General features: G+C 37.3%; 1 protein-coding gene across 2 annotated transcripts in view; it reads right to left on the bottom strand.

The window, feature by feature from the left end:
- Positions 1–433: 433 nt before the first annotated feature.
- CHUK (component of inhibitor of nuclear factor kappa B kinase complex) overlaps positions 434–16,613 on the bottom strand; it is a 33,791-nt gene continuing 17,611 nt past the window's right edge. Inside the window, exons 12-21 of one of the 2 annotated variants that reach the window (XM_057735359.1) lie at positions 14,707–14,830; positions 14,147–14,298; positions 12,380–12,441; positions 11,309–11,418; positions 10,591–10,640; positions 5,551–5,647; positions 5,097–5,244; positions 4,427–4,557; positions 2,307–2,406; positions 434–1,575 (exon numbers count right to left, since the gene is read on the bottom strand). In XM_057735359.1, the coding sequence (XP_057591342.1) occupies positions 1,546–1,575; positions 2,307–2,406; positions 4,427–4,557; positions 5,097–5,244; positions 5,551–5,647; positions 10,591–10,640; positions 11,309–11,418; positions 12,380–12,441; positions 14,147–14,298; positions 14,707–14,830 (1,004 nt within the window). In that variant the 3' untranslated portion in view covers positions 434–1,545. Of the gene's footprint in view, positions 1,576–2,306; positions 2,407–4,426; positions 4,558–5,096; positions 5,245–5,550; positions 5,648–10,590; positions 10,641–11,308; positions 11,419–12,379; positions 12,442–14,146; positions 14,299–14,706; positions 14,831–16,613 lie in introns of those variants that run through there. The other variant, XM_057735360.1, reaches the window with a different exon arrangement.

Genomic DNA, 16,613 nt, shown 5'->3' with positions numbered 1-16,613 from the left:
CTTCCCATTTTGCTCAGTATCTTCCAAGCAACAGGTACCCATAAATGTTTACTGATTAAAACCTTCTAGAACTGGAGAAGCAAGAGAGAGACTGCCTGTTTTAACAGCTGGTAGTCAGAATGTCCATATTCAGAGAATTAGTAGTACTAGATGACTAAAAAGTTAGAAGACAACCCCAAAGTCTCAAACTTAGATGACGGGGAAAATGACACTACTAGCAAAAATGGGGATGGTATAACTAAGACAGCAGTTTATAGGGCAAGATATGAGCATAGTTTTTAGATATGGATAGTAATGACAAGACATCTCAGGAGAAAAGACTGTATTAAAGAAGCTACCCAATACTGTCTTTACCATAAATCCTGTTTCATTCCTAAGGCAAGTACACTGAGAGCCCATTATGTTATTCTGTGCTCCCATCCCAAAGCATATTCAATTATTCTATTATAATCTGATTTTAATGAATAGAGATTCAAAAATTAATTTAAAAACTATTTAATACACAGTGAAAAACCATCTAGAATACAAAAGCATTTCACATTTTTTTTAAACAAGTAATACCTTGTAAATTATTTAACAGATAGATCCACAATCCTTTATCTGAAACCCTGCCTACAGCCATACCACACCAAACATGCCCAATCTCATCTGAAACCCTTGGGGCCAGGTGTTTCAGAATTATAAAATTTTCAGATTTTAGAAAGGTAAAAAGGTAATTCAGTGCATATACCATGCTACATAAACCCCAGGCAGGGTCTGTGGCAGCACCCGACCCCCAAATAATCAAACACATTAATATTTCTGCAGCAAAAAAAAAAAAAAAAAAATCACACTAAATGGGACAGATTCAATGTCAGTTCACATTGGATGTGCAAGAACATGAATTCTGTCACCAGGCTTATGAAAAACCTTGTTTTCAGAGCTTTTTGGATTTTGGAATTACAGATAAGGAGTGCAAATCTTTATATGACAAGACATGAAAGGTTTCTTAAACAAAAGACCCATTTTTACAAATGACAACACAGATAAGCTTTCAAATACATTATAAATTAACAGGCATTTTCTCTTTGATATTATTAAATGTACATCTTAAATACATATACACATGGCACACTTAAGATCTGAAAGAATCGATTGGTATTAAAGGCACAAATGCACAATCCCTTCTGTAGGAAAGGGATACAATCAAATGTGCATTTGGGGTTGAAATCTCTGTATACATTATTTTGGCCTATGCCCAAAAGTTAAATGTTAAAAAATAGTCAAGTTAAATAAGTAATGTTTTACAAAGTTTGAAGATAGATATCAATGATGCTCCTAAGTAGCTGTAGTATTTAAACAAGTCCAGTGACTCATTAAATTCTATCTGTTCAGAGGTTAAAATTACCCAAAGTAAAAATGTTGTGCTGTGAAATCGTGTAGTTTCTGGTCACAGTCATTTCTTCCATTGACTGGTGTCTGAAGAATGGTTTCATAGGAGTAAAACAAATTTCCAATGTGTGTAGCAACAACTTCATAGGTTTGGGATAGTCAGTATATGGCAAGTCATTCTGTTAACCAACTCCAATCAAGATTCTAAAACCAGGCATGAAAAAGTTACAGTTAGATATTGACTACAAGTGGTAGGTATATGGGTGTTCATTTTTGCAAGTTTTATGTATATTTGGACATTTTATAATCAAAAGTTGAAAAATCAGAAGTACAAATTAAGTTACAATTAAAGAGTTTAGTTTATTTTCTAACTAAAAAGAAATTTCAGAGTTTTTATAAATATATGAAGCAAATAATGAAAGAGGAAATAACATTGAGACTAAATGTAGTAAAAGTTAATTCAGTAAACATTTTATTGCAGCATCTCCAAGTTTTAACAAATCAGTAATTCACAGTAACCAAATCTTCATATAAACACTTATATTAATTATAACCACATTAACATTATTCATTTTGCATACAGCAGTTACTAAATTTGAATTACAGTACAAATCATGCCCCATCTTACTGGAGAAAATTGATTGCTGAAGCAAAAAAGTACAAACCATTTGATTTCAGTGGTCACATTGCAAAGAAAGCTCACTACTCATTTAACGTGACCAAAAATGCCACTGTTGAAGATTACTGACAACATAATCCTAGTATATCCATGAGTAAGAGAAGATGGGGAGTTAAGGTCAAGCATTCCTCAAATGCTCTGAGTTCTATTCCCCATCTGCATCCCAAATGCCAGATAAGCCTAGCATAGAAAGTTAAATCCTTTGTAGGTATCCCAACATACCTAAAACACACATCCGTATCCATATAAAACTTACCATCATACTATTGCCCTGTTTCTCATTTGCTTCACGAATAATAGTGCTTAAATGGCCAAGACAGTTCAAATTTTCTTCTATCATTTGTGCTAAAGTCTCCCTGTGGAATGAAAGCAAAGAGGCACATGCATTTCCTCTATTTTCTGGTCTTCAGGGTCGGGATGATACTGCCCTTCCTACAACACTGTAACCCAGCAACCCAATGCAGCCGATTCCTGCAGTCTTCAGTTTCCTCATCCCTCCCACCCAGACGCAGAGTCCTGTTTGTTACTCCAAGCTACTGTCTCTGCCCAGCTCTAATGATGAGCCCACTATAACTCCAATCTGATTTTCCCCTAAAATACAAGTGGCACTTTTATACAACACTTCCCCCCTGAAAATGCTCACTGGGGGAAAAAAGAGATCCTGTGGCACAGCTAGATGAAAGATCTCTCTTTGTTTTTGGAACATTTCCCTTTCCTTACAAGTAGTAAAAACATCAGCATGCTTACTTCAGAGATACAAACGTAGGGGAGGAGATATAAAAGTACAATCTTTTCCGCAAAGATCAGGGAAGGTGAAAAAAAACTGTTTGGAAAATATAGGTGACAGCAATGAAAAAGAAAACAAGCAAGCTGATTCCTGAGGACAGCAGAAGAAAACTGACAGGCGAGCTGCCCAGAACCAAGAAGTATCCCTGGGAAGTTTGTATTTGAAGGAAATCCTGAATCTGGTTTCCACCTTCTACACTTTCCTCTTCCATATGGCCTTCATCCTTACCTTTTACTAACCCTCAGTCCCTACCCTACCAGAATCAGTTCTAAGCCATAAGCTTAGAACTAAGCTAGTCTAGTGACCAAGACAGTCGCTATTAGCTTAGAACTAAATTCTCATTCAGCTTATTCAACAGATAGAAAACTTGAGGCCAACAGTTCCCAATCCTTGGTGGTTAAGTACCACAGGTACATTATAACTGAAATCAGTTTTCCTTTATAAGGTATTCCTACTGGAAAATATATTTTTAAATTCCTGTTGAATATTCTTTTGCAAACCACCACAACCTTACATTGAAAATCACTTGTAGAGAGGTAACATTTGCAACCATATGCATCCTCTAATAAACCGAAATGCCTTTAATGAAAGCAGAAAGGTATTAAATATTATTTGCATCAATTCTAAAATATTTGCATATTTTCTAAAGTCCATATAATTAATTATAGCCTATGCTGTAGCTGTGGATATATTACATTGGGCCAAATGTATAATGACCCCAAGATATACCCTGGAACTTGCTTTCTTTAAAAAGATAAAATACCTGGTATCAGCTTGCCTTCCTGCCATGTGCTTTTCTCTCATAAAAGCAGAGTACAGAGTGTGCAACTGCATGACCTCCTGAGCAGTGATGTTACATGGCTGCACCTCTGCAAAACTAATTATGGGCAGAGCTTCCAGGAAATGCTGGTACCGTAGAGGTCTCCATGAGTTGTGAGAAAAGCGACAATACACAAGCTAGCAAAGAGCCACTGGCTCTGGATACGGCACATCTTATGCTGAGAAAAATAACAGAAATGGATAGTCATTCAGCTTTCAGCAGAAGAGTAGGAATTAAAAGAAAATATAGGACTTCAAACGAGGTATTTGCAAAAATGATTTAAGGCACTGAAAAAAAGTCTGATTTTAGAAATACTAAGTTATAAAATGAGTAGATTAAACTCAATTCCATTAGAGGGTTGATCAGGGGCCCTAAAATGATAACTGCAAAAAGATAGCATAATTTCTCAGAGATAAATGGTTAAGTTAGGAATAAAGTTTGGCTAAAAGATTTGATAAGCCAATAACAGATAAAGAACTTAGAACTTGGACTGTGCTAATAAGAAGTAACATTTGCTGAAGATTCACTTCCCAAGCATTTTATATACACTGTCTAGCTGAATTTTCACAGCACTTCCCATTTTACAGGTTAGGAAATGTGAACATTAAAAGAGTCAAGTTAACTGTATAAGGTTATTATAAAGGGAAATCAGGATTCAATCCTGATCTATAAGGCAGTGAAGACTATGTCTTAACCACTACACTATACTGCCTCATTCCTACCACTGCTTGGGAAAACACAACTATCTAGTGTAACAAAGTGAACCCACCCATCTTGAGGAGTTACCACGCATGACAGAGGATGTTCACGTTCTGCTGAAGTTGGGGGCAGCCATGCTGATGCCTGAGGGGTTACACCTTCAAGCCTGGATCCTACAAGGGACCGAGCAGAACTCTGTGTCTGAAGGAAAAAAAAAAAAAGATTACAGGCAAGCACCTCCACACATTCATATTCCTAAGACTTAACATTTCTATCACTACTTTTATGCATAACCAGAGTATTTCTGTACAAACCCATCTCCACTGTTACACACCACTACTAACTATCCTGTCCTTGACCCCTTTCTTCACTGACGAAAACCAAATGTATCTATCTTTCTATTCTACTTTAGTTGGAGGAAAAAACTCCAGTTGAACAAAGGGCTGTTTTTTTAAACTAGTCAGGCACATCTATCCCCAGACTGGGTTGGGATACCACAGTGGTCTAGGGTTGGGAGAAGTATAAAAACAGGAGAATAGAAAGGAGAGAGAGAATGAAAGATGATCACGAAGTCCTGTATCTGAATCGCTAGTGAGACACTAAGCAAAGAACATGAGCATCAACTTAACATAAAACACACACATCTTCAAGAGGACACAGATCATGCTAATAAAAATCCCTTCTGCAGAAAGTAACAGCAAATCAATGTCATATTAAATAATTCAATAAAAATTACTTACACAGGCAATTTTAAGGAGATGCCATATTTCTTTCTGCCTCTTTCCCTGCATAAACATGACAGTATTGTCAGCTTCTTTGATGTTACTGAGGGCCATTTCCACCTTGGGCAGTAGATCAATAATCTTCTGCTTACAGCCCAACAACTTGCTGGAGAGGTAAAATCTGTGTCAGACACTTACACATCCCCCAAGACTGTACCCCATACTCCCAAAGTGGGGGAATGGATCACAATCAGCGCAGACTTAATGATTGATCATTAAATTGCAAAGATCACTGCAAAGCAGTGCACATGAACAGAACACATAAATGCATGCAGCCGTGATCAGGCTCCCCAAAGTACTGCCAGTACTTTTCCTGGTTCTGGTATATTTACCAGAAAGGGGTATCACACTTTGAAAGGAACATGATAAAAGTATCCTGGCTTTTCAACAGGAATTAAAACAATAATTCTACCTCAAATGACCAAACAGCTCCTTGAGAACCCGGTCCTGACTCTGCACAGTATGCACAATGATCTTCACCATCTCCGTGCTATCGCTGTAGGAGTGATCTATAAAAGATCTCAGTCAGTAGGTATAACCTCTCTTCTGCATGAACATATCAGCCTTCAAACAAAAAATTCCTAAAAATCTGAAGCTAGTTTTAATTAACATCTCCATTTAATTTCAAAACTAAATTAAGATAAAAGATTTTAAGACTATATATATATAATCATATAACTAAAAACAAAGTCTGTGTGTGTGTATAGAATGTACATATAGATTTATCACTGTATCTTCAGAGACCTTAGTTGTTTGTTTTGCGAAGAATCATCTTGGCTATCCTTAACCCATACTAACCAAGCCCCAGACACAAATGCAGCTTTCTGGACATAAGATCAATTTTTCTTGAATGATTAACAGTTTATTTAGAAGCAGCAGGTCAATTCATCAAACTTTCAGTGACTCAAAGGAAGGAGTCCCAGCTAGGTTGCTTGGAATTTCATGTTTATCCAACTATATTATTATACCCATGAAAATGTTGAAAAAAGCTGACCAAGTTAAGCCAAATCTGATGCACTAGTAAAAGGACCTGAAGACACCTTGAAAATTCAGTTTGAGGGTAGTATGACATCTTTAAACAAACTGGCAGCTGACAAATGTCCTCAAATGGGATGGTTGTGTGGTCACAGTGAATGAGTTCTACCGTTATAGGAGATGCCACCTCATTTAAAAAACAAACTAGAATTGTTACATTTCAGAAAATGGCTATTTAAGTTTTAAAAAATTGGAAGGTTATTCACAAATCATGCTGGTATTTCTCCAGACAATAATTAATCTCAAATGCAAAAATAATGTTATTATTATTTGCTATTATCTACTTACAGTTTTCTCATTTAACCCTCACAGGAGTCCTGTGAGATGGCTACTGCTGTTACCCACATTTTACTATGAAAGAAGTATCGAAAGAGATTTTGGGTTTTTTTTTAATAAAGTTATTTGTTTGTTTGTTTGTTTAGGCTGCGTTGAGTCTGTTGCTGCACACAGGCTTTCTCTAACTGCATAGAGCGGGGGCTACTCGTCATTGCAGTATGCAGGCTTCTCGGTGCAGGGGCTTCTCTTGTTGCACAGAGAACACAGGCTCTAGACACACGGCTTCAGTAGTTGTGGCACATGGGCTCAGTAGTTGTGGCTTGCAGGCTCTAGAGCACAGGCTCAGTAGTTGTTGCACATGGGCTTAGTTGCAGCGTGTGGGATCTTCCAGAGATTGAACCCGTGTCCCCTGCATTGACAGGCAGATTCTTAACCACTGAGCCACCAGGGGAGTCCCCAAAAGAGGTTTTAAAACAGCTGTGTCCTTTGTTAGCACTGCAAAGACCTCTCCTAGCACTCAACTTTATTCCCTACACATCTATTTCTTTGTCTCTCCCTCAACAACAACCAGATACAGAAACTCCAAAAAGGCTCCTCTCCAAACAGCACTTCTTCTTAAATCCCACGGACCAGGCCCAACAGCTTTCCCATATAACTAGCTCTTTTAGATGGTTAAAGACCTCAGAACTTTAACCTACTCCAACATAAAGAATGAAGAAAGTTGGTTTTCACTATTTTCAGCTGAACGAAAGTCTCAAGTCAACTCTAAACTGGAAAAGACACCAAAGACCATACCTCAGGTGTGATCATAAAAGCCCCAACAATAGACGAAACTTCTGGTCACAACTAGTTTGTCGCTCAAGATGACTATCAGTTCAAAGAAGCTATCTGGATAGCAAATTTATTTCTGGACCCTGTGATATGCTGATATGTATGGCTACTGCGAAGCAGCAACATCTGCCATTGTTTTCAAAAATCTCTAACATACTCCTCAAATCTACGATGTCACATCTCTTCCATTACAGTTAACCCCACTTCTTACTTCGAGATAGGAGGCCATCAAGCAGTAAGATCCTCACCTTCCAGCCCCTATAGCCACATAGCTGTCTGTATCCACACACATCCCCACTTCTAATATCAGTGGCAACAAGCCCAACCCTTCCCACTATTCTCTGGAGTCAGTCTCTCAAACTTATTCAGAGACTTCCCTCTCCACAGGATTTTGGCCCCAAGCATGTAAGCAAGCTCAAGTCTTTCTTCTGAAAACTGAACCCCTTGATTCCTCATCTCTTTCTAGGTGCTCACCTCTCTTCTTTCCTTAACAGTCAAGCTTCTGGAAAGAATAGCCTAGATAACCAGTTCTCAAAGTTACTGGTCTCAGGACACCTATACTCAAAAATTCTTAAGAACCCCAAAGTGTTTTTTTAGGAATTAAACTCAGGGGTTCATGAGCCACACTTTGAGAACTGCTGATGTAGACTGTCTTCTCCATTCCCTCCTGTCCTGCTCCCATCTCAGCCAACTAAAATCTGGTTTCTGTTCCCCAAAGGCCATTATTTTACCAAGATCACCAATGATGTCCACACTACTAAGTCCAGTGAATATTTTCACTATCATTTTTATTACTCACATCTCTATAGCATGCCACCCTACTGATCACCTTCTTCTTGAAACTCTCTTTGTCCTATCCCATCATATCATTCCTGTCACATATTTGAGCCATTTCTCAATATTCTTTGTAGGCTCTTCTGCTTCTAGTCACTTCTTGAATGTTGGTATTCTCTAGGATTCCATCCTTGGTTTTCTTATTCAATGCACTTTTTCAAGATGACCACTTTATTCCTATGGATGATTACTCTCAAAACAGCTAAATATCTAGCTGGACTTCTCTACTAAATCCATATACATATGCACGTGTGTGTGTGTGTGTGTGTATATATGCATGTATAAGTGTATATGTATGTGTGTTTACATATACATGCATATATACATACATACATATATAATACGATTAGACATCTCTATTTGAATGTTCCACTGACACCTTAACATCAACATGCACAAAAATGAATTCATGTTCTTTTCCCATTAAATCTGTCATCTTTCCTATACTTCCTATTATGGTGAGTGGTCCTACCATGCACTCAGGTGCTCTAGCCAGAAACTTGGCAGGCATCCATGACTCTCTACTCCATCTCCTGCCACCCATATTCAATCCATCACCCAATACCATCAGTTCTACCTCCTAAATATCTCTCTTGCCCTTACCCTCCCTCCTCTTCACCCCGCTGCCACAGTTCAGGCTCTCTGCCTCAGCTCATGGCTCACCTTATCCTGAGCCACAATTACTTCAACAACCTTATAACTAATGTGCGTCTCTAGACCAGCCACACTTTAATCCATTATCCACAATGCTACTAGAGCAGTATTTCTAAAATGCTAATCTGATCATGCCATTCCCCTGCTTAAAATTTTTTAGGGTTTCTCTTTGCCATTATGATGAAATCCAAAACCGTTACTATGACATACCAAATCCTTTATGATCCAGCCACATCTCTCCTGAAATTCTACAGTCCAGTCATACTGCATCTCCTCAAACATGCTGAGTGCTACATGTACACGTCTTTACCTATTATACTTGTATATACAAGAGCCCACCTCCTTTCACTGAGCTACTGCTACTTATCCTTTAAGGCTCATCTCAGATGTCATCTCCTGCAGGAAACCTCTAACCAACCCTGACCCCCAGTCAGGGTTAGATGCCTATTGTATACATACCTCATAAGTGTTTGCAGAAATTAAATGAACAAATTCCACTACAATAAAAATCAATGTAGAGGAGATTTTCTTATTTGTTAAATACAATTTAAGAGGTATATTAATTTGCATGTTTGTAAATTTTAAGGTATAAAACTTATGGGTTTTGTTTGTTTACAATTTCAATATATAGCAAATTACAGCACAGACTTCACCTTTTACTTCTTCTATAACCCTTCAAAACAAATCAGTTTTTAACCGAAGGATAATATCTTGCACGTACATAATGCTTTATAGTTTTCAAAGCACTTTCACAAACATCCTCTCATATACACTGCCACATACAGTCACTGAATTAGGAAAAGTAGGTTTCAACCCCATTTTGAAGAAGAGGGAAATGAGTTACAGAGAGAAAAGATTATTTGCCCGAGGTCACCTGGTCAGTAAAGTGCCCAGTCTAGAATTCAAGCTTTCCGATTCTCAATCCAGTGCTCCTTCCAGCAGAACATGCTCTGTATTCAGCAGATGTTCAACAGAATTGTTTTGCCAATGAAATGAGCCATCAGTGACCACGTGCAGATGAAGGCATCATTTTCAAAGTAAACTGCTTTGGCCTAAAACATGGATATCCCTCTGACCATTCTACACCTGAACCCACAGTATCAAATTCTTTCCAATCTCTTTCATTTTAAGCAGGACTTATTCTTTTCCATCTTTCCACACATTTTCTTGCTTCCTCTTTCCCTTCCTTGAGTTCCTTTTTTCTCTTCTATTCCTTCCTTTCACTTCCCTTTAAAGTTTTTCTATCTCAATTTTCTTACTTTGCCTTCCTAATTTCTTAAATTCTCACAAACTTAAAAGCTGTTGTACCATAAACATTTCAATGGCAATACCAAAACTGGAGGGGCTTCCCTGGTGGTGCAGTGGTTTAAGAATCCGCCTGCCAATGCAGGGGACTCAGTTAAATCTCTGGGCCAGGAAGATCTCACATGCTGCGGAGCAACTAAGCCCGTGTGTCACAACTACTGAACCTGCACTCTGAAGCCCGCGAGCCACAACTACTGAAGCCTGCGTGCCTATAGCTCGTGCTCCGCAACAAGAGAAGCCACTACAAGGAGAAGCCTATGCACCACAACAAAGAGTAGCCCCCACTCTCCACAACTAGAGAAAGCCCTCGTGCAGCAACGAAGACCCAACACAGCCAATAAATAAAGTAAGTAAATAAATAAATAAATAAACAAAACCAAAAAAACAACCAGAAAAAACTCTTAAAAAAAAAAAAACCAACCAAAACTGGAATTTATTCTGCAGCTTATTTAAAATCCAATCTCCTAGATTTGCTAGTGATGGTTTTCTAAAATGCCTTTGTGAAAAAGTGTCTTACCTGAAGGTCTGTGCTTTAACTGCTTATATAGATCAATGGCACGCTGTTCCCTATGAAAGAGAAAACATGCTTCTACATGTGAAGATAGTTTAATGACTTTAATAATCCCCAACTTGAAATGAACAATATTATTTGAATAGAGTAATGATCCCATTTTAAAGCAAGTACATATTGCCAATGAATATTTTACTGAGTGTATAGTGGGTAATAAGCAAGATCTTACGGTGCAAAGTTTAATATATTAATACTTCATACTTGCTCTGATCTACTATCACATATATAATATCCTTGCACCAGGAACACTTAAATGGGAAAAAACTGTGGCCTGTGATTAGAGAAAAAAAAATCTGAAGTTTATAATCCAAACACGTAGGAAGTTAACCTTATTTAGGGAATTTAATAGATAATACCTTCCTTGAACCAGAAGTATGGTAAGTAGGGAAATAGCTTGTAACTTAGAATACTTGAAAATTTCTTAACACTCACATGAAAAGATGCTTTCATTTAAAAAGCAAAGGTTAACCCAAAGAGTTATTTCCAAAATTTTCCTGTGACTAAGAAAGAACTTCCTTTTTAAATGTGATGCCAATATATTTGGGGAAAGGAAAACTGTAGAAAAGAATCACATATAAACTTAATCTGCCATAAATACAAAGAACAAATAATCTGCTATCAAAAATTACAGGCACCAACCCCAACAACATGAGTTCACCCTTACAGAGATTCCATCAAGTCTCCCTGACGTCGTCCATAGGGGCTCTTCTGCAGCTCCATGATTTCAGTGTGCAGGGACATGATCTGATCCTCCAGGTATCCAATAACACCCACCTAAAATATGATGAAACACAAAAGAAATGACAGGCTCACCATCACACAACACAAAGAACTCAGAGAATGACTTGCTGCAGTAAGAGAACTAAGTGATTTTATGCAAAACACTGATTTTGTTCAAGCCTTTGTATCTTTCAGATTATGACACGTAATTTTCACACGAGAACCAATTTATTCCTAGGCTTCTCTCTTTTCTCTCCTGACAACAGTAGATTACTAGCATCTTCTTTCTCCTCCTGAGAAGCAAAAAGATAGAAGTGTCACTAACAAGAAAAAGTGGCCATCAAAACCACTGCATCTCAGTTCTACGATTTTCATTGCCTCTTGTTCCCGACTGCCTTGAATAAGGATGCAGAAAGATAAAGACACGAGATTTCCCAACCCAGGATACCAACTGCCCCACCCATGTCCTCAGGGAAGTGCTGGCATCAAGGAGAGCAACAACTTAGTGGGATCACAGACGATGTACCGGGTGAGGAAGGAATCTGCCCCCTAGAGAATGATCTATACCTAGTGTGCCCATGTAATGTATTGTCCAAACTAGCATAATTTTGAGAGTACTACTGATAATTATGGCAAGACAGGTATAAACAGAAACTGTCCCAGGTAAACCAGGATGTCAAGCCATCCTATCTAAACTAGTCATAAAAATAACAGCGATAACTACCATTTGTTATGCATTCCCATTTAATATGTATAACCCTACTAAAAAAGGTATCGTCCCCATAATGTAATATGGAAACTGAAGCTCAATTAGACCTCAATTTAGTCTCATTTGCCCAAAGCCTTTGTTTTCATCCACTATGGTACTTCCCTTTATATACACAAAGTATCTACTAGATATCTGACTGATACTCAGGAATGACATGAAAAATAGTCTACAAACCAAAACCAAAGACAATTTCTAAGGGAGACCTCGGGAATTAATAAGGACACAGAGTGAGCTCAATGATTTTACCTCAGCATAATGGATAGCCTTTTCTTCCATTTCTTTCCATGCTTTTAACATTTTTTCTGAGGCTAAAAAAAAACAAAGTCTTAATTGGTTATCCCAGAAATAGCCCTAGCTTTAATTACTGACCTACCCATCTCCTTGCCGTATCAACATCAAAAACAGAATTATGAGTTGAATTGTCCCCCTAAAAGATATGTTGAAGTCCTAACTCAGTACCTCAGAATTTAATCTTATTTGGAAATTTGATCTTATTTGATCTTATATTGTCACTGCAGATACAATTAGCTAAACTAAGATGGACTCTTAATCTAGTATGACTAGTGTCCTTATAAGAAGGGGAGAAGAGACACAGACACAGACATATGAAGGGAAAGCTCCATTTGACAACAGAAGCAGAGATCTGAGTGCTGTAGCTGCAAGCTAAGGAATGCCAAGGATTGCTGGCAAACCACCAGAAACTAGGAAGACTCAAGGAAGGATTCTTCTCCACAGGTTTCAGAGAGAGCATGACCCTGCCAAAACATTGATTTTGGACTTTAGGTCTCTGAAACTGTAAGATAATAAATTTCTGTTGTTTTAAGCCACGCAGTTTTAAAGCAATTTGTTATGGCAACCCCAGGAAGCCAATAAAGATTATTTTCTCTTTAAAAAAAAAAAAAGAAAGAAAAATTTAAAAGTAATACATGAACATGATTTTTTTTAAAAAACCAAATACTACATAGGATATAAAAAGTCTCTTTCCTCCCCTCCACTCTCCACCCTCAGCCATTCCATTGTTAATCACTTCTTACATAGACACATATCCTTTTCTCTCACCAATAGGACCATCTATACATACTTCTCCTTTGCTTTTTTCCCAAATTAAAACATGGCTGCTGTTAAACACCTAAGTGATCTTTTAATATCAGCACACACAGGTCTACATCACTCTTTTTAAACAGTAGTATAAGATATACAACTGACAAGTTAAAGATAATTTGATAAAATAATTATAATGTTTTGCCATTCATCAGAATGCCTATAATACACAAACAGAAATAAAACACCAATCATAGAACCAGCTTTAGTGGGTAAACTTATTTACCCAACTGGACACTACTGATCACTTATTCTGAGATACACATGCCTTGCTCAAGATAAGTATACGAACCGGATTTGTTTCTCAAAAAAAGATTTGTTTCATGAAAGAAAACAGAAATGCTGAAGGCGACCCTTTTGGTTTATTATTTGAATTTTAACTCTGCTTTTCACATTTCCTTAGTACACCTGAAGGGAGGAGATAAACTTGGAGTGAAATATTGAAAAACTGGAGGCTGCATACAATAAAAAAGTGGGACTGCACAGTAGGTGGTTTGGGGGAAAAACCCTGAAATTATTTGTGTTATTATTTACAGAAAGATAAGTAGTTTAAGACTTCCCAGGCTAAGAAGTCACCTGAATACAAACTTTGTAACTATTTTTTAAATAAGGTTTGACAATCACAAATTCTTAAATCATTTTTATATCTTTCTGAAGCTGAACAACTTTAGTCCAATTGTGGTGGTGGTGGTGGGGACAGGTGGTGTGGGGCAGGGGGAAGTAAAGCTGCTCAACTAAAGGTTAAAAAAAACTAACATTGAAACCAAACATGGTTTATGATGATTTGAGATGTCCTCTCTCTTGTTCTAACATGAATGTAAGTGAAACAACTGGCTGAGAGGTAAGAAGGCAACATAGCAGATGGCTTTAAGAGACTAGACACTTCTTTCAAATACATTACCCAACACTTACATATCCCATAAGTCATCTGCTCACTGTATCTTTCCAAGTCAAGCTGAATGCTTTTGTGAAAAAACTCCAATTTAGCTTTCAGTTGCTGAGATGCTGAGATCAAAGTGTTCTTCATTTTTGTCAAGTTAGCATTATATCTAAGAAGACTTAACCTAAACCATAGCAAGAAAAAAAAAACAAGACATAAGCATTACAGGAACGCTGAACAAAAATTTAGAGACTCAAATTGCCATAAGCCTAAAGCCTATGTTTCTATTATCTATTTCTATGGGAAATAGCTGATCTCTAGCATTTGGTCTCTAAAGACTTCCTGCCTGTGATACTCTATGATAAAACAATCTTCTTATACTAGGACCGTTCAGGAACTACTGTCAAGTTATTGCAACTGGATGGTTTCAGACCATTAGTAAGAATTCTACAAGTCTGATCAGAATATTACATTTCGAATTGGCCCAGTAATATAGTATTGCATGGGATATTGACTAGTGAAAACTGGCAAAACTAATTCTTAAGGATTAATGCACATGATGCTGTATCTACAAACAAGAGAATCCACCTACATTGCTGCTCTCTGTCCCTGAAAGAGCCTGCTGTAGTCTTCTTTTAGTCCAGACACATAGTGCACTGCTTCGGCCCATACTTTGCGCAGCTGTATAATTGGAAGCTGTATTTTGCTGTCCTGTACTATGTGTAAGAAATTGGGGAAAAGGAGAGGGGAGTTACTTTTAAGATTCTAGAGTTCATTTATTATTCTTTGTGATTCCCTGTCCATACATTTACCGAGCACTTGTACACCTACATGAGCCCTGCTCCAGATACAAGGGGAAATAAAAATGAAGAAAACATAATTACTACATAATCACAAAGCTTACAATTATTCCTGTCTTTTTTTCCCTTGTTTCTCTCCAACCTGGAAGACTTTTTTTTTTTCTCCACTAATCCAAATTCTTTATTCCTTTGAAGTTCTAAATCAAGTCCCACGTCCTCCACAGTCTGCCACAGTCTTTTCTGCTTCTGAATGACAAATTTCATCTCCTGGACTACCAACCCAGCTTCAGGAAAACATACAGGGTAAACAGCAGTTTAATAAGATATGCCTTCCTCAATGTAAGACTTATGAAACTATCTTTTTGATTATCTCGTCTTTTCTTTGGTAAAGGGAATGCTTCTTTCTAAAACCATGGCAGGTATATATTAAGTTCAATGAAATTCCATTTTAACACTATAAAGTTTTCCAAGATTTAAGAGAGATTCGTCTCATACTTTAAGGTGGCAATTACACTGTTATTCTTTTCTAATGAAAATCTTCAGAGAAAGGTTACTACACTAGGTTTCATATTGAGAACATATTATCTGAAACAGACTTCAGAAAAATAAAGCTGTGTATCTGCAAAAATCTTTGCCTCCCCTAACGATTAATAACCTCAATTAACTTTCCTTCTATTCTTATATACCCACACTTACTCCTAAGGCTTCCTACAATAGATCAAACAAACAAAACCCACACCTTTAAAAAAAAAGTCTGGGAGAGGAGAGCCTGGAAAAAAAATCATATACTGTAAAAAATAAAGTCTGAAAGGGCCTAGAAATGATACCCCAGTAGCAAGAAGCATACCAAGTATCCAGATTTTGGTTTTTAATACTATTTCTCAATTAAAGGAACCAGGGCTCCTTGGAGAAACTGAGGATTTTAGGACTAGGGTAGGAAATTTACAAGATGGGTCTGGAATACCATGTGGTGCCAGAAAGCAAGGAAGTGCTTAAAAAAAACAAAACCAAAAACACCCTTATTGATGGGGCAAGAAAAAGAGGCACAAGAAGCCAACTGAAAGAGTTCCTAAAGAGCCAACTGAAAGCTGCAACAATTTTAACAACAAAATAAATAAACTAGTATTGGATTATAATCCATAATACAAAACAAATATTCATGAATTCAAATTGATATAATAAATAACTGAATACATTAATAAATGGGATAGAAGAGATAAATCTTGCATGTAAAGAATTCCAAATAAATTATGTAGATACTCTACCCTAAAGGAGTGGGAACTTAACTCCCACTCCTTAAGTGTGGGTTCTTGCATAGTGATTTCTTTCCACAGAGTACAGTATGGAATGGGAGGGAAAGACTAAACTTTACAGTGGAGAAAGCTAACAAACACTACTTCAGCCAGGTGAGCAAGGTCAATACCAAGTCATTAATTATGTTGACAGTATGTACCCTTTATATAATGTGATCAAAACAGCACTTGAATTCTGTGCTCTTTCTCTCAAAAATCCATTATCCTAGTCTAATCATGAGAAAAAAAATCAGATAAATTGCAACAGAGGGGCATCCTACAAAATATTTGACCAGTACTTTCAAGATCATCAAAAACAAAGTAAATGTGAGAAACTATCACAATCAAGAATAGCCTAAGGAGATGTGACAACTAAATGTAATGTGGTGTCGTGGATGGGATTCTGG

Source organism: Hippopotamus amphibius, chromosome 5, assembly GCF_030028045.1.
Source record: "Hippopotamus amphibius kiboko isolate mHipAmp2 chromosome 5, mHipAmp2.hap2, whole genome shotgun sequence".
Classification (NCBI taxonomy): Eukaryota; Metazoa; Chordata; class Mammalia; order Artiodactyla; family Hippopotamidae; genus Hippopotamus; species Hippopotamus amphibius.
This window is presented reverse-complemented; position numbering and strand designations above follow the sequence as displayed.